This window comes from Panicum virgatum, chromosome 1N (genome assembly GCF_016808335.1).
Source record: "Panicum virgatum strain AP13 chromosome 1N, P.virgatum_v5, whole genome shotgun sequence".
NCBI classification, from domain to species: domain Eukaryota; kingdom Viridiplantae; phylum Streptophyta; class Magnoliopsida; order Poales; family Poaceae; genus Panicum; species Panicum virgatum.
This window is the reverse complement of record NC_053145.1, coordinates 17277410-17294840: the sequence shown is the minus strand read 5'-3', so window position 1 is coordinate 17294840 and position 17431 is coordinate 17277410. Positions and strand designations below refer to the sequence as shown.

The following is a 17431-nucleotide window of genomic DNA, read 5'->3' as shown; positions in this document are numbered from 1 at the left end:
CATTCCAATATTCTTGGAGAGTCAAAGTTGTTCAAATTTGACCAAATTTATACAATAAAGTAATAATATTTATGATATCAAATATGTACTATTAGATTCTCCATTAAATATATTTTTATAATATATCTGTTTGGTGCCATAAATTTTTATGATTCTTTCTGAAAATTTGGTCAAACTTGAAAAACTTTGACTCTCCAAGAATGTTGGAATGCCTTATATTTCAGGACAGAGGGAGTACATCCTGCAGGTTAAACTTAGGCTCTAAGCAACTTAGCAGCAATAATAACCGAGGCAAAAGATTGTAGGGGGCCTATGATATTTGGGGGTTTAACTCATAAGGAATCTATATATTCTTCATTAATTAATTATATTAATTTAATTTAATTTGTTAGGAACAACCCTTGATCACATAATTAATTTGGGGTCGAGGCAAACAGATATGTGGATTAAATCGATCGGTGGACACAACAACGTTAACATAAGATGGAGACAACATCAACAGTAATCATCGATTGCAGACACATTTAAATTTGCATGCCAAAACTCGGAAAGATATTTTAATTTTATGTCCTTTTATTGTTGAAGTCAGGAATGTTGTTGTAAACATATATAAACCATGTACTCATTTTTGAATTAATGAAATGACTCCACTCTGCTTTGAGGGAGAAAAAAAGTATTTAAATTTTTTTAGAGAAGATGTCGTGGATAAGGGAAGCCATGTTATATGTCTATATGCAAATTTTATAAAACAAATTAAACCCCACTTCATTTAGGGGATATATATAAAGGAAGACTTGCTCTTGAAATGAATAATAGACCCCCTACACCTTTCCATAATTTGTTGGGGATTTTAAAATATATGTACACAGAAGATTCGTTCTCGTGTATCTGCAATAATAGGTCACCAAAAATGCCCTTTGTATGGGTGCCGCTCATGCTTTATTCTCCTTTAATCAGGCTATTCCTTAAAGCCCGGATGCATGCAAGCTAAAGTTTTCCCTGACTCATTTCTTCTCAAAAGCAAAAGGAGGCCGATGCAAAAGAAATAAAACGAAGAGGGCAGCCAAGGGAAAGGAAACAGGTAAAGTTGAAGCAGGCAGGGAGACGGCCAAATAAAACACATGCTGTAGCTCTTTCAAACACCGTGTTCTTCTAGTTCTAGCCACCAGTGCTACTAGAGACATGATTCCTTCTCCTTCTCCAAAGGGTCATATGCTTTCTCCCTCCTCCCTCTAGAGCGAGGTTGACCTCAACAAGTAAAAGGCCTTGCTTGCAAAGAGATCGTGTCGATCGACGAGGAGTGCGCAAAAGCTAGAGAGAGAAGAGAGGAGATTGAGTGCTCGCACTTGCTTGTGTGTTGGAGAGAGAGAGAGAGAGAGAGAGAGAGAGAGAGAGAGAGAGAGAGAGAGAGAGAGAGAGAGAGAGAGAGAGAGGGAGTGGGAGAGATCAGATCAGCATATCAGAGGGGAATATGGATAGGGGACTCGTCCACAAATCATCTCCTCTAGTGGGCGAGATGGGGGAGGCAGGCCATGGATGGTGGAGCGTGAATAATTTGAGGCCCCACTTTGAGCAGCACCACCATCCTTCTCTTTTCATGCCGTCCACCACCACCGCCACCGCAGCAGCACCAGCGCCGTCTTCTTCGTCCCCTCTCCATTCCTTCTCCTCGCTGCTGCTCTCGAATCACTACCCGCTGCCTACTACCAGCACGTCGACGTGGCAGCAGCATGACACCAGCAGCAGCACCACCAGCCACGGTCAGCAGGGGCTCGCCGGCCAGCAGGATTCATGGAGCCAGCAGCTCGTACAGTACGTAATTCACTGTCTCCCTCTCTATCTTACTGAATCATGTTCTTCCTTGCCCCGATAAGTTTTTGAAAAAAAAAACGGCATGGTGCATGAAATATTACTATGATAATAGATTTTCACTTTCACTGGTTAACTTTCATCCACCTATATTTCCTCAAAATAATTTCATATTCTTGGAGTGTACTCAATTTGTGATCATATTGTTGCATTCACCCAGAGGGGGATTGGCCATTATTGGGGAAGAGAGGTACAAGGAAGGGCAGATGCTGTTTCCAACTACAATTTGTTCAGAAGCTGCTGGAGGGAGCGGCAGCTACCTCTACAGCGCCGCCGCCACGGCTAGCCATGGTAGCAGCACAAGCGAAGAGGTCCAATTGCCATGGGGAAGCGTCCACCAGCACCACAAGGCTCTGCAGCAGAAAGCAGCTTCCTCTCCGAGGTCTTCTTCCATAACGTCGACGACCTTCCTTGGGAGCAACATGCTGGAGTTCTCCAACAACTGCAGCAGTTCACCACGTGAGGTAGGGATGCCAATTTGATTTTTTTTAAAAAATTTCTGGAGGATGAGCATGGTACAAAGCTGATTTATCCATGTGCATATGCATCGTAGCTTTTAGGCGTGGCCTTGTTAATTTTTAAGTGCTCAAGGTTGGAAGGCTTTATTCTTTAAGCTCAACTGAGAGAGAGAGAGAGAGAGAGAGAGAGAGAGGTGAATTTGGTGACAGCAATAATATGGGAAGTAATAAGTTTTACTAGGAAGCAAGCTGTTAACATAGATAACCATGCATGCTAACGGATAAGCAGTAAATTACAAGTGGAATTGAAAGTTTAGAAACTTTACTCCATCTTTCTGTGTTTCCACTAGTGCATCAGCACAGCATCTGGATCAGCTTTCAAGAAGGCTAGGACCCAAGAACCCTCCCCGGCTCAATCTACTGTGAAGGTAATCTCTCTCTCTCTCTCTCTCTCTCTCTCTCTCTCTCTCTCTCTCTCTCTCTCTCTCTCTCTCTCTCTCTCTAGTGAGGATGGGCCAGCATTTCAGGGTCTAGATCAATACATGCAGCTGGAGAGAGTGTGCTTTATTTGAAGCATGCATGCTGAAATGGACAGGCATGGAATCATTGTGGGGGTGGCAGGGAGTGTGAGATTGGCAGGGGTCCGAATGATGGCAATTTTAGTATCTTTTGCTTGTTCTTTTGCTCCAGGTGAGGAAGGAGAAGCTAGGGGATCGAATAACTGCTCTTCACCAGCTTGTCTCTCCGTTTGGAAAGGTATATATGTGCATATATCTAACTGCAATCCTCCTAAGCTCTTTCCTAGCTTACAGCCAGGAAAAAAGAGTTAAAACTTGGGATCAGAATTATCAAGGTTATAGGTTATGAATAGACAACGAATTAAGCTAATAATGGCTAGTTTTGAAGTGAGTAAACTTTTTATAGTCTCATTAAGCTATGACCTCGTACAAAAGGGTGGATAATTACTCAGTTTGTGGATCAAACTAATGCAAACTGCCGGTCAGGGAGACAAAACTGAGTTGACATATGCGCGCTTGAGTGATAGCAGTTGACCAGTAATGTAATGTAATGGTGCCCTATGTAACAATGTGGAGGGATTTCGCATCGATTCTGTTGGTGTACAGAGTCAATAGAATACTGAAGACCCTGAAAAGTCCTTAAACTATTATCATCCATTCTAATCAGCTGTGCATCATTATCTTTTGCTACCATGCACATCTTTTTTTTTAAACATTGCCAGGAGCACTGGCCGGCATTTAAGAACTCAAGTTGCAACATCATTATCTTTTGCTACCATGCACATCTTTTTTTAACTCGTATGCTAGCGCTAGATCATGTACGTAAAAGAGAAGATCCATTTCTACAGAGAAAAATACAAAAAAGATATCCTGACATGGGCTAATAGCCTCCCTCTCTTTTTCTGGCAGACTGACACAGCGTCTGTACTCCTTGAAGCCATTGGGTACATCAGATTCCTTCATAGTCAAATTGAGGTCCAGCTCTTCTCTCTCCATCTCTCTCTCCCTCTCTCTCTCTCCATGCGTGCCCATACCAGCTGCTGTACCCTGGCATCAACAGTGGTACAGTAGAAGGATCATTCAGGCTGTGTTTAGATCCGTAAAATAGTGGTAAAAAGAGTCACATCGGGCACTGTAGCACTTTTCGTTTGTTTGTGGTAATTGTTGTCCTACCATGACCTAACTAGGCTCAAAAGATTCGTCTCGTCGTGTACATCAAAACTATGTAATTAATTTTTTTATTTACCTACATTTAATACTCTATACATGAGTCAAAAGATTTGATGTGATAGATGAATAGTAAAGTTTGGAGAGAGAAATTTTGGAACTAAACACAGCCTCATAAAGCATTGCCATGCATGCATGCAATGTAATTGTTCCCTTGTTTGTTTTCACACTTGTGTGCACTTAACACCATGCACTTTTTAGAGAGGCTTGCTTTATACTGTAGAGGATGCTACAGTCCACAGTAACTTGCTACCAACAGAGAGAGCACTTAATATGTCAGACTCAGACATGCATGAGCTATATAGCCCAAGTTTAGATGATATATATATATATATATATATATATATATATATATATATATACACACTAATATACGCAGTCAGGCCAACCCCTTATATATATATACACACACACTAATATACGCAGGCAGGCCAACCCCTTAAATTTGGATTTGAAGGTAAGAATTCAATTCCATTCACACATCCGTTCCGACAAATTAAAAATACATTTACAGAATTCAAACTAGAGCTGTTACACGCATACACATGTGGTAATGCCATGGCAAGGCCGGCCGGAGCTAGTAGTCAAGTGACAAAAAGAGGAGGGCCGGCCAGCCGGGGGCTGCCTGCCCCTGCTGGCACACAAGTTGCATGCGTGTGTTAACCTGCCCGATGTGGCACGCGATCTTTTGAGCCCGCTGGTTCTGCAACCGTGCGTGCCTTTTTGGAAAGGAGCTAGCCGTGCCCCTGTGCACGCTGCCATTATTGCCTATCACAGTCTTCCTTCTTCATTTCTCTCTCTCTCTAGCTAGATTATTAATTAATCTCCCTGTCATGCATGTACGAACGCGTTCCCACTTTTATCTTACGCTGAAACCTGCTGCTTGGTTATCTCCAGGCTCTGAGCTCGCCGTACGTGGGCGGCAGCAACGGCAGTGGGGGTGGCTCCAAGCAGAAGCTCCACGAGGCCAGTGTGAGTATAGCAACTGTAGCTCATGGCTACAGTAGTCTCCTCCTCCTCCTTCTATAGGTGTCCAACTCGGCCGAGCCCGCTGGGCCGGCACGGGCACGACCCGAGAAAGTACGGCCGAACACGGCCCGGCCTGTGGCCTCGCGGGCCCGTGCCGTGCCCGTGCCAGGCGCCGGGCCGTGCCTGGGCCGCAATCCCGGCCCGTGGCACTAGCACGGGCCCGGCCCGGCTAAGGCATCAGCACGGGGCGGCACGACCTCGGCCCGTGAGCCCCCGCGTTGCTCCCCCCTCCCATCCTTCTCCTCGCGACAGCCGACAGGAGACTCGCTGCTCGCGTCGCTCCTCTCCCCCCCCCCAGCTGCCACCGCGCCGCTCCCCCTCCGTGTCCGCCGACTTCGCGACCGATAGAATTCTGATCCAGCCGGTGTGTCTTCTCGAATGTGTAGAACCGACTTTGAAACCCGCGAGCCGTAGCGCCGCTCCCCCCCCCCGCCGCCGGCCGCCGCAACGCCGCTCCCCCCCCCCCCCCGCCGGATCCGCAGCGCCGCTCCCTTCCTCCCGTCCGCGAGCTCGGACCTCGCCTCCGGCGTGCTCGGATCTCGCCTTCGTCCGCGAGCTCGGACCTCGCCCCCGGACGCAACCGTCGCCGCCTCCGCAGCCTCGCCTTCGCGCTGCTGCTCTGCTCGGCTTCCTCGCCTTGGCCGCGGAGGCCGCCACGAGGGCCGGGGCGCAGCCGGCGTGCGACCTCGGCCGCGGCGTCCCCTACCTCTGCTGCATCGCGTCGCCGCAGCTCGTCCTCGCCCACCTCGCCGCCGCCGCCAAGGGCCGCCATCGCCCCCACCCGTCGCCTGCGGGGCTGCGCCGGTCTTCCCCGCCATGGTCCGCCCCGGCCACCGCTGCTCGGGCCTGCCGTGCTGCCGTGCCCAGGGGCACGGCCCGGCACGCCGGCGCCCTCGTAGGGCCGTGCCTGGGCCGGGATGTCGGAACGGTGGCACTACGTGGCACTACGCGGCGCCACCGTGCCCCGGCGTGGCGTGCTGGCCGTGCTCGGGCCGTGCCCGTGCCGTGCGGCCCGGTTGGCCACCTATACCTCCTTCTCTCTCTGAATTCTTTTGACTCCTCCATGCACACACAGAGCACAGCCTGCTTGCGTGCGTGTACCTACCCTGGTCGTACGCCGTACCATGCATGCCTGTTGCGTGCGCCATTCCCGAGGCTGGCCGGCTGTCATCGGTGCGTGCTGCCTGCAGCTGCTGGATCACCATCATCGCTACCTAGCTCGCTCATCGTATCTGCGCGCCTTCATGCGCGCGTCACCTCTCTCTCTCCAGTCATCCCGCACAGCATCTATTGCTATCTCTCTCTGGAGGGAGTGGCTGACCAGGTCAACAAGTGGAATTAGCGATCGGTAAATTTTGGCACTAGTAGCAGTGGTAGTGTATATAATAAAAAACTTGACCGGAGGGGTAAGATTGTCTCGCCGTATTTCATTAAGAGGAAGCAATCAGCTTTCTAATCGAGAAAACCTCCCAACCTAGCTCCGCCTCCCAACCTAACTCCGCCGGCGAGGGGGATTTTTTAACTTCCGTCCGAAATTTACTCCCACAGATACTACTAGAGACACCTAACCAATTCAGCAATATATACCCTCAGTGCAAAATAAAACGGCCTTCTCCTAGCTAGCCTTGGTTTGTTGTGTGTGGATCCACACCGTGCTCGTCGTAGGAACTCACATGGCGCCCCCTCCCCCCCTCTCAGATCCAAACGATCCAATGGCTGCCAAGGGATCCAAAACCATTGGTCCACACATAAAAATAGTTCCCATTGCATGGCCGGTACGTAGTCCCGGTTCCAGCATTTCTCGTTCCTTGGTCCTGTACACATTATCATATATTTCAATTTCCTAATGAGAAGACAAGTTGAGTTGAACCCTATTTTTGAGAACAAGAGCTGTTTTACTGATGTGAAGTAATATAGGAAGGAATACAATGCAAAAAAAAATGCATTCCACTCACTGAGTATGAGTAAAAAATAATTAAATAGAGCAAATAATAAAATAACATCCATGATGTGTTTGTACTATTTTTTGGTGAATTAACAAAGGTTTTAGATTTTGGAATTTGGACAAAGTAAAAAAGGTTTGAAATTAAACTTCCAAAGGCTTTTCTCATTACAAAACACATACACATAAATGTTTGCAAACATAGGGTGCATATCACTGTCAAAGTAATCGATACAGCTGATACTCCAACATTTTTTATGTACTATAATAGTATTTCATCAGTACAATATATGCTAACTTTATTTGGTAGACATAGATGTAGAACCGCCACCATTGTACATGATCGCCACAAGAAACATAAAGACAAATGCTATCGATACAAGCTTACTACAGTACCATTTGGTGCATTAAATCTCCTTTCCAGATGATCAGATCGATCACAAAGTGGTACAGTGCCACACCCTTGTTGATGTATTTATGTTCTTGGCAGCTAGGGTATATGTTTTTGTGAGTGTCCTCATATTTAAGGCTTACTAAGCCCGAATCAGATGCATGTGTTCATGAGAACTTTAAAATAATCTATCATTTGCCTTTTCATACATTCCCTTGCATATTTCATATATAATTTAATCTATGATGTGGTGTAACGTACTAGAGTGCAGTAAAAATGTGGCTGCCTTATGACGCAATATATAGGTTATTTTTCTGAACCAAGGATTATTCCCACATGCACTGAGCACTCTGCTGCAGACAAGTATATAAAATTACCATATGACAAGATTAAGGCAGAACAAGGAGCTAGCACAATATCAAAAGCATATATATGCGTACGTTTTTAATTTACTCAAAGCATCGTATCTTTGTGAGATCTTTGGCAAAAGTATTGACAGAAACTTTATGCCCTGGCGAACCAATTTATATTATGTATATATGTACCGATAAAAAGGTGTCTGATTCCCTTTAATTAATCTTTATTTTTCTATAGGTGCACGGAGAAAGGCACATAATATTTCCAGAAGACCCTGGCCAGGTATCATTATTGTCGGTACTTCTGGACTAGGGTACCCCCTCTTACTGTGTCAAGACTCGCGTAGTTATCCATAACTACGCCCTAAGGAGCTGAGCAGCCGAACCCCTGGGTCCGACTCCATCTCACCGGACCAACGGTCCCGGACCCGCTTCATGCTCGGGGACGAGTCCGGTGTCACCACGTGTCCCAGAGGTGTTGCTATGTCTAGGCGAGAGCCTCGTAGTTGTCCTTGACTACGCGGTGACGGCCTGAGCAGCCGGACCTCCGCGGTCCGAAGCCCTTCTCACCCGGTCAACAGCCCCAGACCTATTCCTTGCCAGGGAAGGGTCCGGTGACGCCACGTGTCCCGGAGAAGGGAGTGCTCATCTAAAACAGCCGGGGGCCCGGACCTCCCACGGGGTCCCGGACCCCCATATACTATCCGGACCCCTCAGCGGGTAGGGAACAGACACCCTGCCTGAGGCACGTCCGGAACCGCCACGTGTCCGCAGGCGCAAGCACGCGCGCGGCCGCGAAGCTTCCTCGGGAAGACTCGCCCACCTGCGCGCCACAGCAGAGCCCGGGGCGACTTTTGCCAGGCTGCACTGTTGATCGCGTGTTACCAAGGCACACAGTGCAGCCGCTGGCACCGCCCACGCCACGCGCGTCAGTCTGCTACGCCAGTTAGACACGACAGCTCGGATTTGCCCATCATAACGCCTGCGCGGTAGACCCAACAATCTACGCCGCAACCTACACTGCCTCAACGGGCGCCTCGCCGACGGGATAGGTGAAGACCCCCCTCGGTCAGAGAGTCTACAGGGCGATGAAGCGTATCCGGCAAGAGATTCTCAATCACTGTAGCACCATTAATGTCTTTTTTGTGGTATACTATACATCCTTGTTGGGCCCACCTGTCGGGGTCCAACGCTTGTGTACGCGTCCTCCTTGCTCTATAAAAGGGAGACACCCGTTAGAGAAGAACTCAGGTCAAAAAAGAACTTGGAGGCAGAGGATAGACTGATCCATAGTCACAAGAGCAATACAACTCTCGATGGACGTAGGGTATTACGCTCCGGCGGCCCGAACCACTCTAAATCCCTGAGTGTTCTTGTGTTCTTGCTTCATGAGTAGATCTGACGAATTGCTTGCACTTCCCCGAGTAACCACCCTCTGGGATTAGGCGGGTGTACTACGCCACCCGGCTGTGGCCCTCCTCCTAGAGCCACGACGTCTGGCGCCGTCCATGGGGATCGCGCAAGCGTTGGCCAGATCTCCGCTCACCTCCTGGTTTCTGAAGTTGAGCTCATCCTCTGCAACGACGACGAGAAGATGAAGAGAGGCACGGCGTCACCTACGCCGCATGCCCCGACACCGAGGCGGCAGTGCCCTTGGTGCGGTGGCGCACGGCAGCGGCGCCTGCTGTGCGTCGCCACTAAGACACCTCAGAGCCGGCACGGTGGCGCGCAGGGCGACGCCTGCTGTGCGTCGCCCTGCGACACCCCAGTGTCGGCTCAAGGTTTCCTCTCAAGCAACCACCAGGGGTCAACTGCGGTGGCATGGCGTCGGCTCAAGGCTTCCTCTCAAGATGGAGCCTGGAGCCGATGGCCATGGCTCGGGGGAAGTTGACGGTCGTCTTCTCCCCCGTCTGGCTCGGGCTTCTCTCGGAGCTGCTGCAGACAGGCCTCGACCTCCGCCGCGAGGCGCGGGGGCCCTGTGCCGGCGCCGAGGAGGAGCCGGCGAACGATCACCCTTCTCCATGCTCTGTGCTCGTCCAAACGAGCACCCGTCCTTCCGCTGCGACAGGGCGGCAAGCCAGCTTTAGCACATCAAGAGTGGCCATCGGGCTGGCTTTCGTCAGCAGCTGGCAACGGCAGGGTCGCTCCTATTCAAAGCCAAAGAATTTATTCCCATGCTATCTGAGCGTGGGACAATTCTTGTGCTGGGAAGAGCCCTGCAAGCTCCCGAGGTGATGCTGGATGATGCTGTACAAGCACATCCAGGACACCTTCGCCTCCGACGACCGTGAAGAACCCCCAAGGTGGCAGTTCCACTCCGGCCGGGAAGTGCATGCCTTATGAATGGTAGCTGTAGGTTACTCCTAGATAGGATTGAGAGAGTTCCTCCTTTGTAATAACGTGGTGCCTACGTGCGGTCCAGAGCGGTAAAGGTCCGCCCTTGTAAACCCGACCTCTGACTTCATCGCATAAACAGGCGACACCAGCAAGTGGTCCAGAGCAGTAGAGGTCCGACCTCATAGTCCCGACCTCTGAGGTACACCACATATGAATCAAGTAACAAAGGAGATTAGCTTTCTCAGTCTTATCTTTACATTAGCTTAATTTCACTCATCCGTTTCGGCTTGGCTATTTCTTTTTCCCATGCTGTGTCTTTCCTTTGTTGCTAACGATCCACATTGCGTTGATGGCTTGTCGTCAGGCTAGGATACCCCTTTCTAGCTGGAAGGCAGCCCGAACTCCTAGGGACCTGCTCTGGGGAAGTGGTGCTTGTATCCTGGGGTGGAGAAGTTCTGCGTAGCCGCTTAGCCTGGTAATGTACCCTAAGCCTACGCACTTCACTGCCCTGTTACGAGTTCCCTAGTATCCGAGGCTACTGTGCCTAGAGGTCCGGACTCCTTTCTGGTATAAGGCGTGGTTTCCTATGCCCTACCACAAGGTCCGGTGACGTATCTCGTTGGATCAATGGCGACAGCCAAAGTCCACTCCGGTGGCCCGCTCTGGTGGAGACCGCTCAACACGGTCGCTCAAAGTCCACTCCGGTGGCTCGCTCCGGCGGAGACCGCTCGCCACGGTCGCTCAAAGTCCACTCCGGTGGCCCGCTCCGGCGGAGACCGCTCGCCACGGTCGCGCAAAGTCCACTCCGGTGGCCCGCTCCGGCAGAGACCACTCGCCACGGTCACGCAAAGTCCACTCCGGTGGCCCGCTCCGGCGGAGACCGCGCGCCACGGTCACTCAAAGTCCACTCCGGTGGCCCGCTCCGGCGGAGACCGCTCGCCCCGGTCGCTCAAAGTCCACTTCGGTGGCCCACTCCGGCGGAGACCGCTTGCCACGGTCGCCAGGAGCCGGGTCCGGGGAAGTGGTGCTCGCTCCCTGGGCGATCCGAGGTCCGTGTAGCCGCTTAGCTTGGCCCCGTACCCTAAGCCTACGCCTTCACCGTCCTGTGGAGAGTGCTCTAGTACCTGAACCTAGCAACGGGCGCTCTGACCACAAATGGGACCGGAGCACCCGCTCTCGACATGAGCACACCAACGCAACTAGGTTGCGTCGGAACTCGTCACGATAATGGCCCCACCTGCGGGTTCGTACCTCTCCCGAGGTGGGCCTGGGGGCCACTATCGGTACCTCTGAACTAGGGTACCCCCTCTTGCTGTGTCAAGACTCACGTAGTTATCCGTAACTATGCCCTAAGGAGCGGAGCAGCCGGACCCTGGGGTCCGACTCCATCTTACCGGACCAACGGTCCCGGACCCGCTTCCCACTCGGGGACGAGTCCGGTGTCACCACGTGTCCCAGAGGTGTTGCTATGTCTAGGCGAGAGCCTCGTAGTTGTCCTTGACTACGCGGTGATGGCTTGAGCAGCCGGACCTCCGCGGTCCGAAGCCCTTCTCACCCGGTCAGCAGCCCCAGATCTATTCCTTGCCAGGGAAGGGTCCGGTGACGCCACGTGTCCTAGAGAAGGGAGCGCTCAGCCAAAACAGCCGGGGGCCCGGACCTCCCACAGGGTCCCGGACCCCCATATACTATCCGGACCCCTCAGCGGGGACGGAACAGATACCCCGCCTGAGGCAGGTCCGGAACCGCCATGTGTCCGCAGGCGCAGGCACGCGCGCGGCCGCGAAGCTTCCTCGGGAAGACTCGCCCACCTACCGCATTCAATACGGGAGACGTAAGTGCGTTCTGCCACAGCAGAGCTCGGGGCGACTTTTGCCAGGCTGCACTGTTGATCGCGTGTTACCAAGGCACACAGTGCAGCCGCTGGCGCCGCCCACGCCACGCGCGTCAGTCTGCTACACCAGTTAGACATGACAGCTCGGTTTTGCCCATCATAACGCCTGCGCGGTAGACCCAACAGTCTACGCCGCAACCTACACTGCCTCAACGGGCGCCTCGCCGATGGGACAGGTGAAGACCCCCCCTCGGTCAGAGAGTCTACAGGGCGATGAAGCGTATCCGGCAAGAGATTCTCAATCACTGTAGCAGCCTTAATGTCTTTTTTGTGGTATACTATACATCCTTGTTGGGCCCACCTGTCGGGGTACAACGCCTGTGTACGCGTCCTCCTTGCTCTATAAAAGGGAGATGCCCGTTAGAGAAGAACTCTTGTCAAAAAAGAACTTGGAGGCAGAGGATAGACTGATCCACAGACACAAGAGCAATACAACTCTCAGTGGGCGTAGGGTATTACGCTCCGGCGGCCCGAACCACTCTAAATCCCTGAGTGTTCTTGTGTTCTTGCTTCATGAGTAGATCTGACGAATTGCTTGCACTTCCCCGAGTAACCACCCTCGGGATTTGGCGGGTGCACTACGCCACCCGGCTGTGTCCCTCCTCCTAGAGCCACGACAATTATCTACTCCATTAGTCTCAGTAATTTATCGCTTCTTTTATGGGATCAATACCCATGCATCTCTGATCGATCGATCGGTTAAGTAAAGCGCAAAGATACTTTTGTTCGAAAGGAGCCTTTAGTTCTTCGTTAAAAGCGTTGCTTTAATTGGTACATGTAGAAAGCATCAAGCAAAGTTAATCATGGGCCAGTACTTGTCTCTAGCTTTACATCTCTAGTTATCATTGCAAAACTCTCTTTGGCCTCACTAATGTATATGATTATTTCTGGCCCATTCGTGTGCAGCTCCTGCATGACAGTGCACTAAAAAAACGAGGACAGCCTGAGCCGGTACTACTCGATCATGTAAAAAAAGAAATAGATTGTATATTTAGCATATTTTTGCAACATTGTTAGTCATGTTCAAAAAATGTGACAGGATGGAAGCTGTGAAGAAGGGAAGGATCTGAGGAGCAGGGGTCTATGCCTTGTCCCAGTGAGCTGCACGCTGGCCGTCGGAGTGGATGTGGTCGCCAGCCCAGCGGACTACTGGGCAGCAGCTGTGCCGGCTTTCGGCATGGGGTTTGGCGGGTAGATGGAGGAGGATGAAGACTTGTGTGGTTGTGGCACAGTACGGCATAACATCAGGAGCAGCCATCCTGGTGAAGAGATATGTTTAAGGCTGGTTCCTCTTGATGCTATGCGAGTATGCGTATGATATATGCACACTGATCGATAATGCATGGACGAGAGGGGATCTGGGGATGCAAATAGTATATAACTGGTGGTAGCGTGTGTCTCTGTGCCGTGTGATCTAGCTATCTTCTGGATCTAGAGATTGATCGTCATCATCAATTTGCTGCACACAAGCTAGGAGTGCATCTTCTGTACGTATAACTCATTTAAATCATATTTGGGCCTCATTTCTCTATATATGCATGGTCTCTTGTGTGTAATGTGTCAGCAAGTAGGTTTACTTTGTCACCATTTTCTATATATATAGTTTATTATAATCTAAATGCATTATCTTTTTTGTGCATTGCTGATTTGTTTGCCTATCTAGGAAAACTAGGAATCTTGTGATAATAAATACGTACACTTACACCCCGTTTGGATGTAGATATTGAAGCTTGGAATTCAGAATTGGCGTTGAGTTCATCCAATATCAGTTGTTTGGCTGGTACTGGAATTAGCATTGGCATTCGGGATCAATACCAAGCGGTACCGCACATGCATCCCCTTCTTCTCAACACCGAGCCACACCTCTCGGTTTTGTGTTGAATTGATCTCTTTCCCACTTGCGGGCTCAGCTCCCTCCCTCCCTTCGTCAGATGCGGTGGCGGCCCGATGCCCGTAACCCACGCCGCACCTCCCCTCCCTCTCCACCGGCGAACTGTGCAGCCCCTCCTCTCCCCTGCCTCCTCCACCGGCGAACCGCGCCACCCCTCCCCTCCCTTGCCTCTTCAGTGGGGGAGTCGCGCCTCCTCCTCGCCTCCCTCTCCACTAGAGAGCCGCACGCACCAACTCTCCTCCCCTTCTCTTCTGCCGGTAAATAGTGCCATCTTTCCATGGGGAGTAGGGCGACGACAGCGGTGCCACTCCGTCAATCTGGGGTGATGCGCCCCTCCCTCCAATGGCCACGCCTATGTCCCCTCTCCCCTCTCCATGTCCGGCGTCCCCTCCTTTTCGGCCAAAGGAGAATAAGGTGTGTGAGGTGAGGGCCGCGCGGAGCAAGAAGGGATGCTAGCGCTCCGCGGAGGAGGAGGATGTACCAGTTCTCAATTTGATGGTATGGATATGCAAACATGAATTGGTGTGCCATCTCATCGAATTCCATCTTATAATTTCATCTCTATCCAAACAATAGCTTTAGTATTCGGCCCAACACCAAAGCTGGTCTAATTTGGTATTGAGCTCATTTCAATACCAAGGCTTCCACTGTCTACATCCAAACGTAGCCTTAATGAAATTTGAGAATGCATATTATTATTGTTTTTGCTTACGAAAGGGCATCAAAAGTGATGCCTATATTATTTGGGTGACAGGCCCATGTTGCAATTGTAATTGTATTTTTAATTTTTATGGCTTTTTAAAGGAATTTTCATGACTTCACTACCACTCACTATAAGCAATAACTTTTCCTTCTTTGTCATTTGAAAATGGAGACATCACTTAGATTGAAACTTTTGTGGTGATAACTTGTAAAATACAACTCTACAAAGTGTTACTTCAAGCATTAATTTTTGTTATTAGTTCTTGCTAGGTGGTGGTTTTTGGGTGTCTCTTCTCTATGTGTGTGTGTGAGTTGGGATGTGTTCAACTATAGGTTTACTCTATACTCACTTTGTCTCAAAAAATATTGCATTCAAGTATGGCAAATTATATTAGGAGTCAACAAAAAAGACGCATGTGCCCCTCATCTCTTGGTTTTCCCATGAGTGGACTCTTCCCATGGATAATTAATGTTGCATGCATACATGCAAATAGAGAATAGGAGGGTGGGGGCTAGAATTGCATTTTTGTGGGATAAAATTTCAATTCTAGAATTTTATTTCTTTTTAAGATGGAGGGTGTATATTAAAGAAATCCCCCCTTTTTGTGTATGTTTGTCTAAAGCATTTCCTTTGCTTCGGTATTTGTCATTGATAAGCAAAAATAGAATAAAGATGTGAACATTGGATTATGTATACAGAGGACAAACAAACATTGGAGTGCATAACAAAAAAAAATGATAGTATAGATGCATAATAGGCAACACACTTAATAAGGAAAAGTTATTTGTACGCTGATATGGATATTACATCTTTTAACTCATAAAACAACAAAAGCTCTACATTGTTCAATAACTTTATACGATTTTGAGTTTCTGATCTTGTCTGGAACTAAGAATATATTAAGAGCAATATATGCCATCTACTATATAACTATACTTTAAGCATTTATAAGAAAGCGTTGGTCACTAGAACTTCAGAGTGTCTTTGTTTTTGTCCATTTGTTCAGACAATTATATACTTGCAATAGCTTTAATATTATCAGGGTATTACTGCATTAGAGGTCACTCAAATATAGATGAAATCATATGTAATTGGTTATTTATTCGTGGAAGAGCTCTTTAGAAGTTTAATAGTGAATAACCTTGTCAGAACTACATAGAAAGAAAGTTGTGAGTATAGAGAAGAACGAAAACAAGTTGTGTGCATCTGCATGCAAATTTATCAAATTTTTAGGGAAAATGAGAAATGTTCTTTTATTTGAGATGATAGTTAAAAAAGTATTATGAATGAAGGTACTATTCAACTACCACCAAAGATCCACAAGGCCCATGAGGATTGTTTTCCTTCGCTTGGGTTCTATAGGAAGGAGGTTCCTAATGAGCTACCCAAACTCCATCTTCAAGCTAGCGTGGCCATTGAAACCTATGTCCTAGTTTCGTAGCTGCTCCGCTAGGGTTCAAAGACAATGATGGCACAATCTCCTACACAATGTTAACCTAAATAAACGGTAAATGCTAAATAGTCAGTCATCTACCGTTTAGCTCTTTATCGGAGTAAACGGCCATTTAAATGGAATAAAATGTCATTAAATGGAATAAACGACAAATTAACCGTATAAAGCCAGCCACTGTGTAGAATTTACACATCGTGTAAATAGGTTAAACGGCAATGTAGACGAATAGTGCTCCTACAAACCCCCTGCTCTGTATCACCTTTGGCATAAAATGGGAAGAGGTATGACTAGAATAGAAACATTTGTGGTAGAACCACCCAAATTAATTTGGCATATATGCGCTAACCATCACCGTAAAGGTAATCCATGCTAACACGCACATATCCCAATGCAACCACTAGTATTAATTTGGATCAAAACAAAGCATACAAAATACTGACACGAATATGAGCCTAGAGATTAGAACATTCCATAATTTTTACAACACATGATCCAACATTAAATATTATTACAAACTGAGTTTGAATTCATAAACAAAGTACCTCAGAGTTTAAAGTGCAGCGGAAAATAAAAGATAATTCTACTCGATGACATGATATAAAACCCATACATGACATCACTCAGCACGATCATCATTGGACAGGAACTCATCCCATTCCACAGACCAACCAGGAGGAAGAGCACATGGCCAAGTCAAACTAGCAACCATATCCTTAAAACTCTCACATGAAAATAAAGCCATATGTAAGACTGAGTATACTAATACTCAGGAAGACTTACTCGACTAGTGGTATATACTTAGCTGACTTCTAAACATGCAATGGCTGAGGGGTTTGTTTTTGCCAAAAAGCATATAAGAGTGAGTCCTTGCTTTCAAGTTTTAGCATCAATTACCCATTCTAGGTAAGTAAATATCCAAGCCACACATGGTTGAATTAAATTACACATCCATCAACAACAACAACAATAACAACAACAACAACAACAACAACAACAACAACAACAACAATAACAATAACAACAACAACAACAACAACAACAACAACAACAATAACAACAACAACAACAACAACAACAATAATAACAACAACAACAACAACAACAATAATAATAATAATAATAATAATAATAATAATAATCATCATCATTGTTCCTTTTCTTACTCTATATTGTAAAAGGGTCAAACAGTCTCAATAGACGCGAGAAATAGACGATTCAAATCGAAATTTCAATGTTGATGTAAAAAGACCTGAACCAAAGTTTGAAAGTGCCCAAGGCTAGATTAACTTGAGCTTCGCGCCGCTCACTCTCGGACTCAGGCACTAACTCGTACGTTCCGTCACCCGTCACCGAGAGAGATAGTTTC

The 17431-nt window shown here is 48.2% G+C and overlaps 1 protein-coding gene across 16 annotated transcripts; it reads left to right on the top strand.

Moving 5' to 3' along the window:
• The first annotated feature begins 1060 nt into the window (after window positions 1-1060).
• On the top strand, window positions 1061-13581 carry LOC120655381 (transcription factor bHLH68-like). 16 transcript variants are annotated; one of them, XM_039933149.1, is made up of 10 exons: window positions 1065-1360; window positions 1413-1812; window positions 2030-2333; window positions 2678-2755; window positions 3018-3083; window positions 3755-3820; window positions 4970-5044; window positions 8029-8073; window positions 12925-12984; window positions 13058-13581. In XM_039933149.1, the coding sequence occupies exons 2-10, from the start codon at window positions 1472-1474 to the stop codon at window positions 13211-13213; spliced, it is 1191 nt and encodes a 396-aa protein (XP_039789083.1). In that variant the 5' UTR covers window positions 1065-1360; window positions 1413-1471; the 3' UTR covers window positions 13214-13581. The 16 variants fall into 16 exon arrangements, with proteins under 16 accessions (XP_039789093.1, XP_039789091.1, XP_039789083.1 ...); XM_039933148.1 differs by having other exon boundaries at window positions 1066-1360; window positions 1403-1812; XM_039933147.1 differs by having other exon boundaries at window positions 1066-1812.
• Window positions 13582-17431: the final 3850 nt, after the last annotated feature.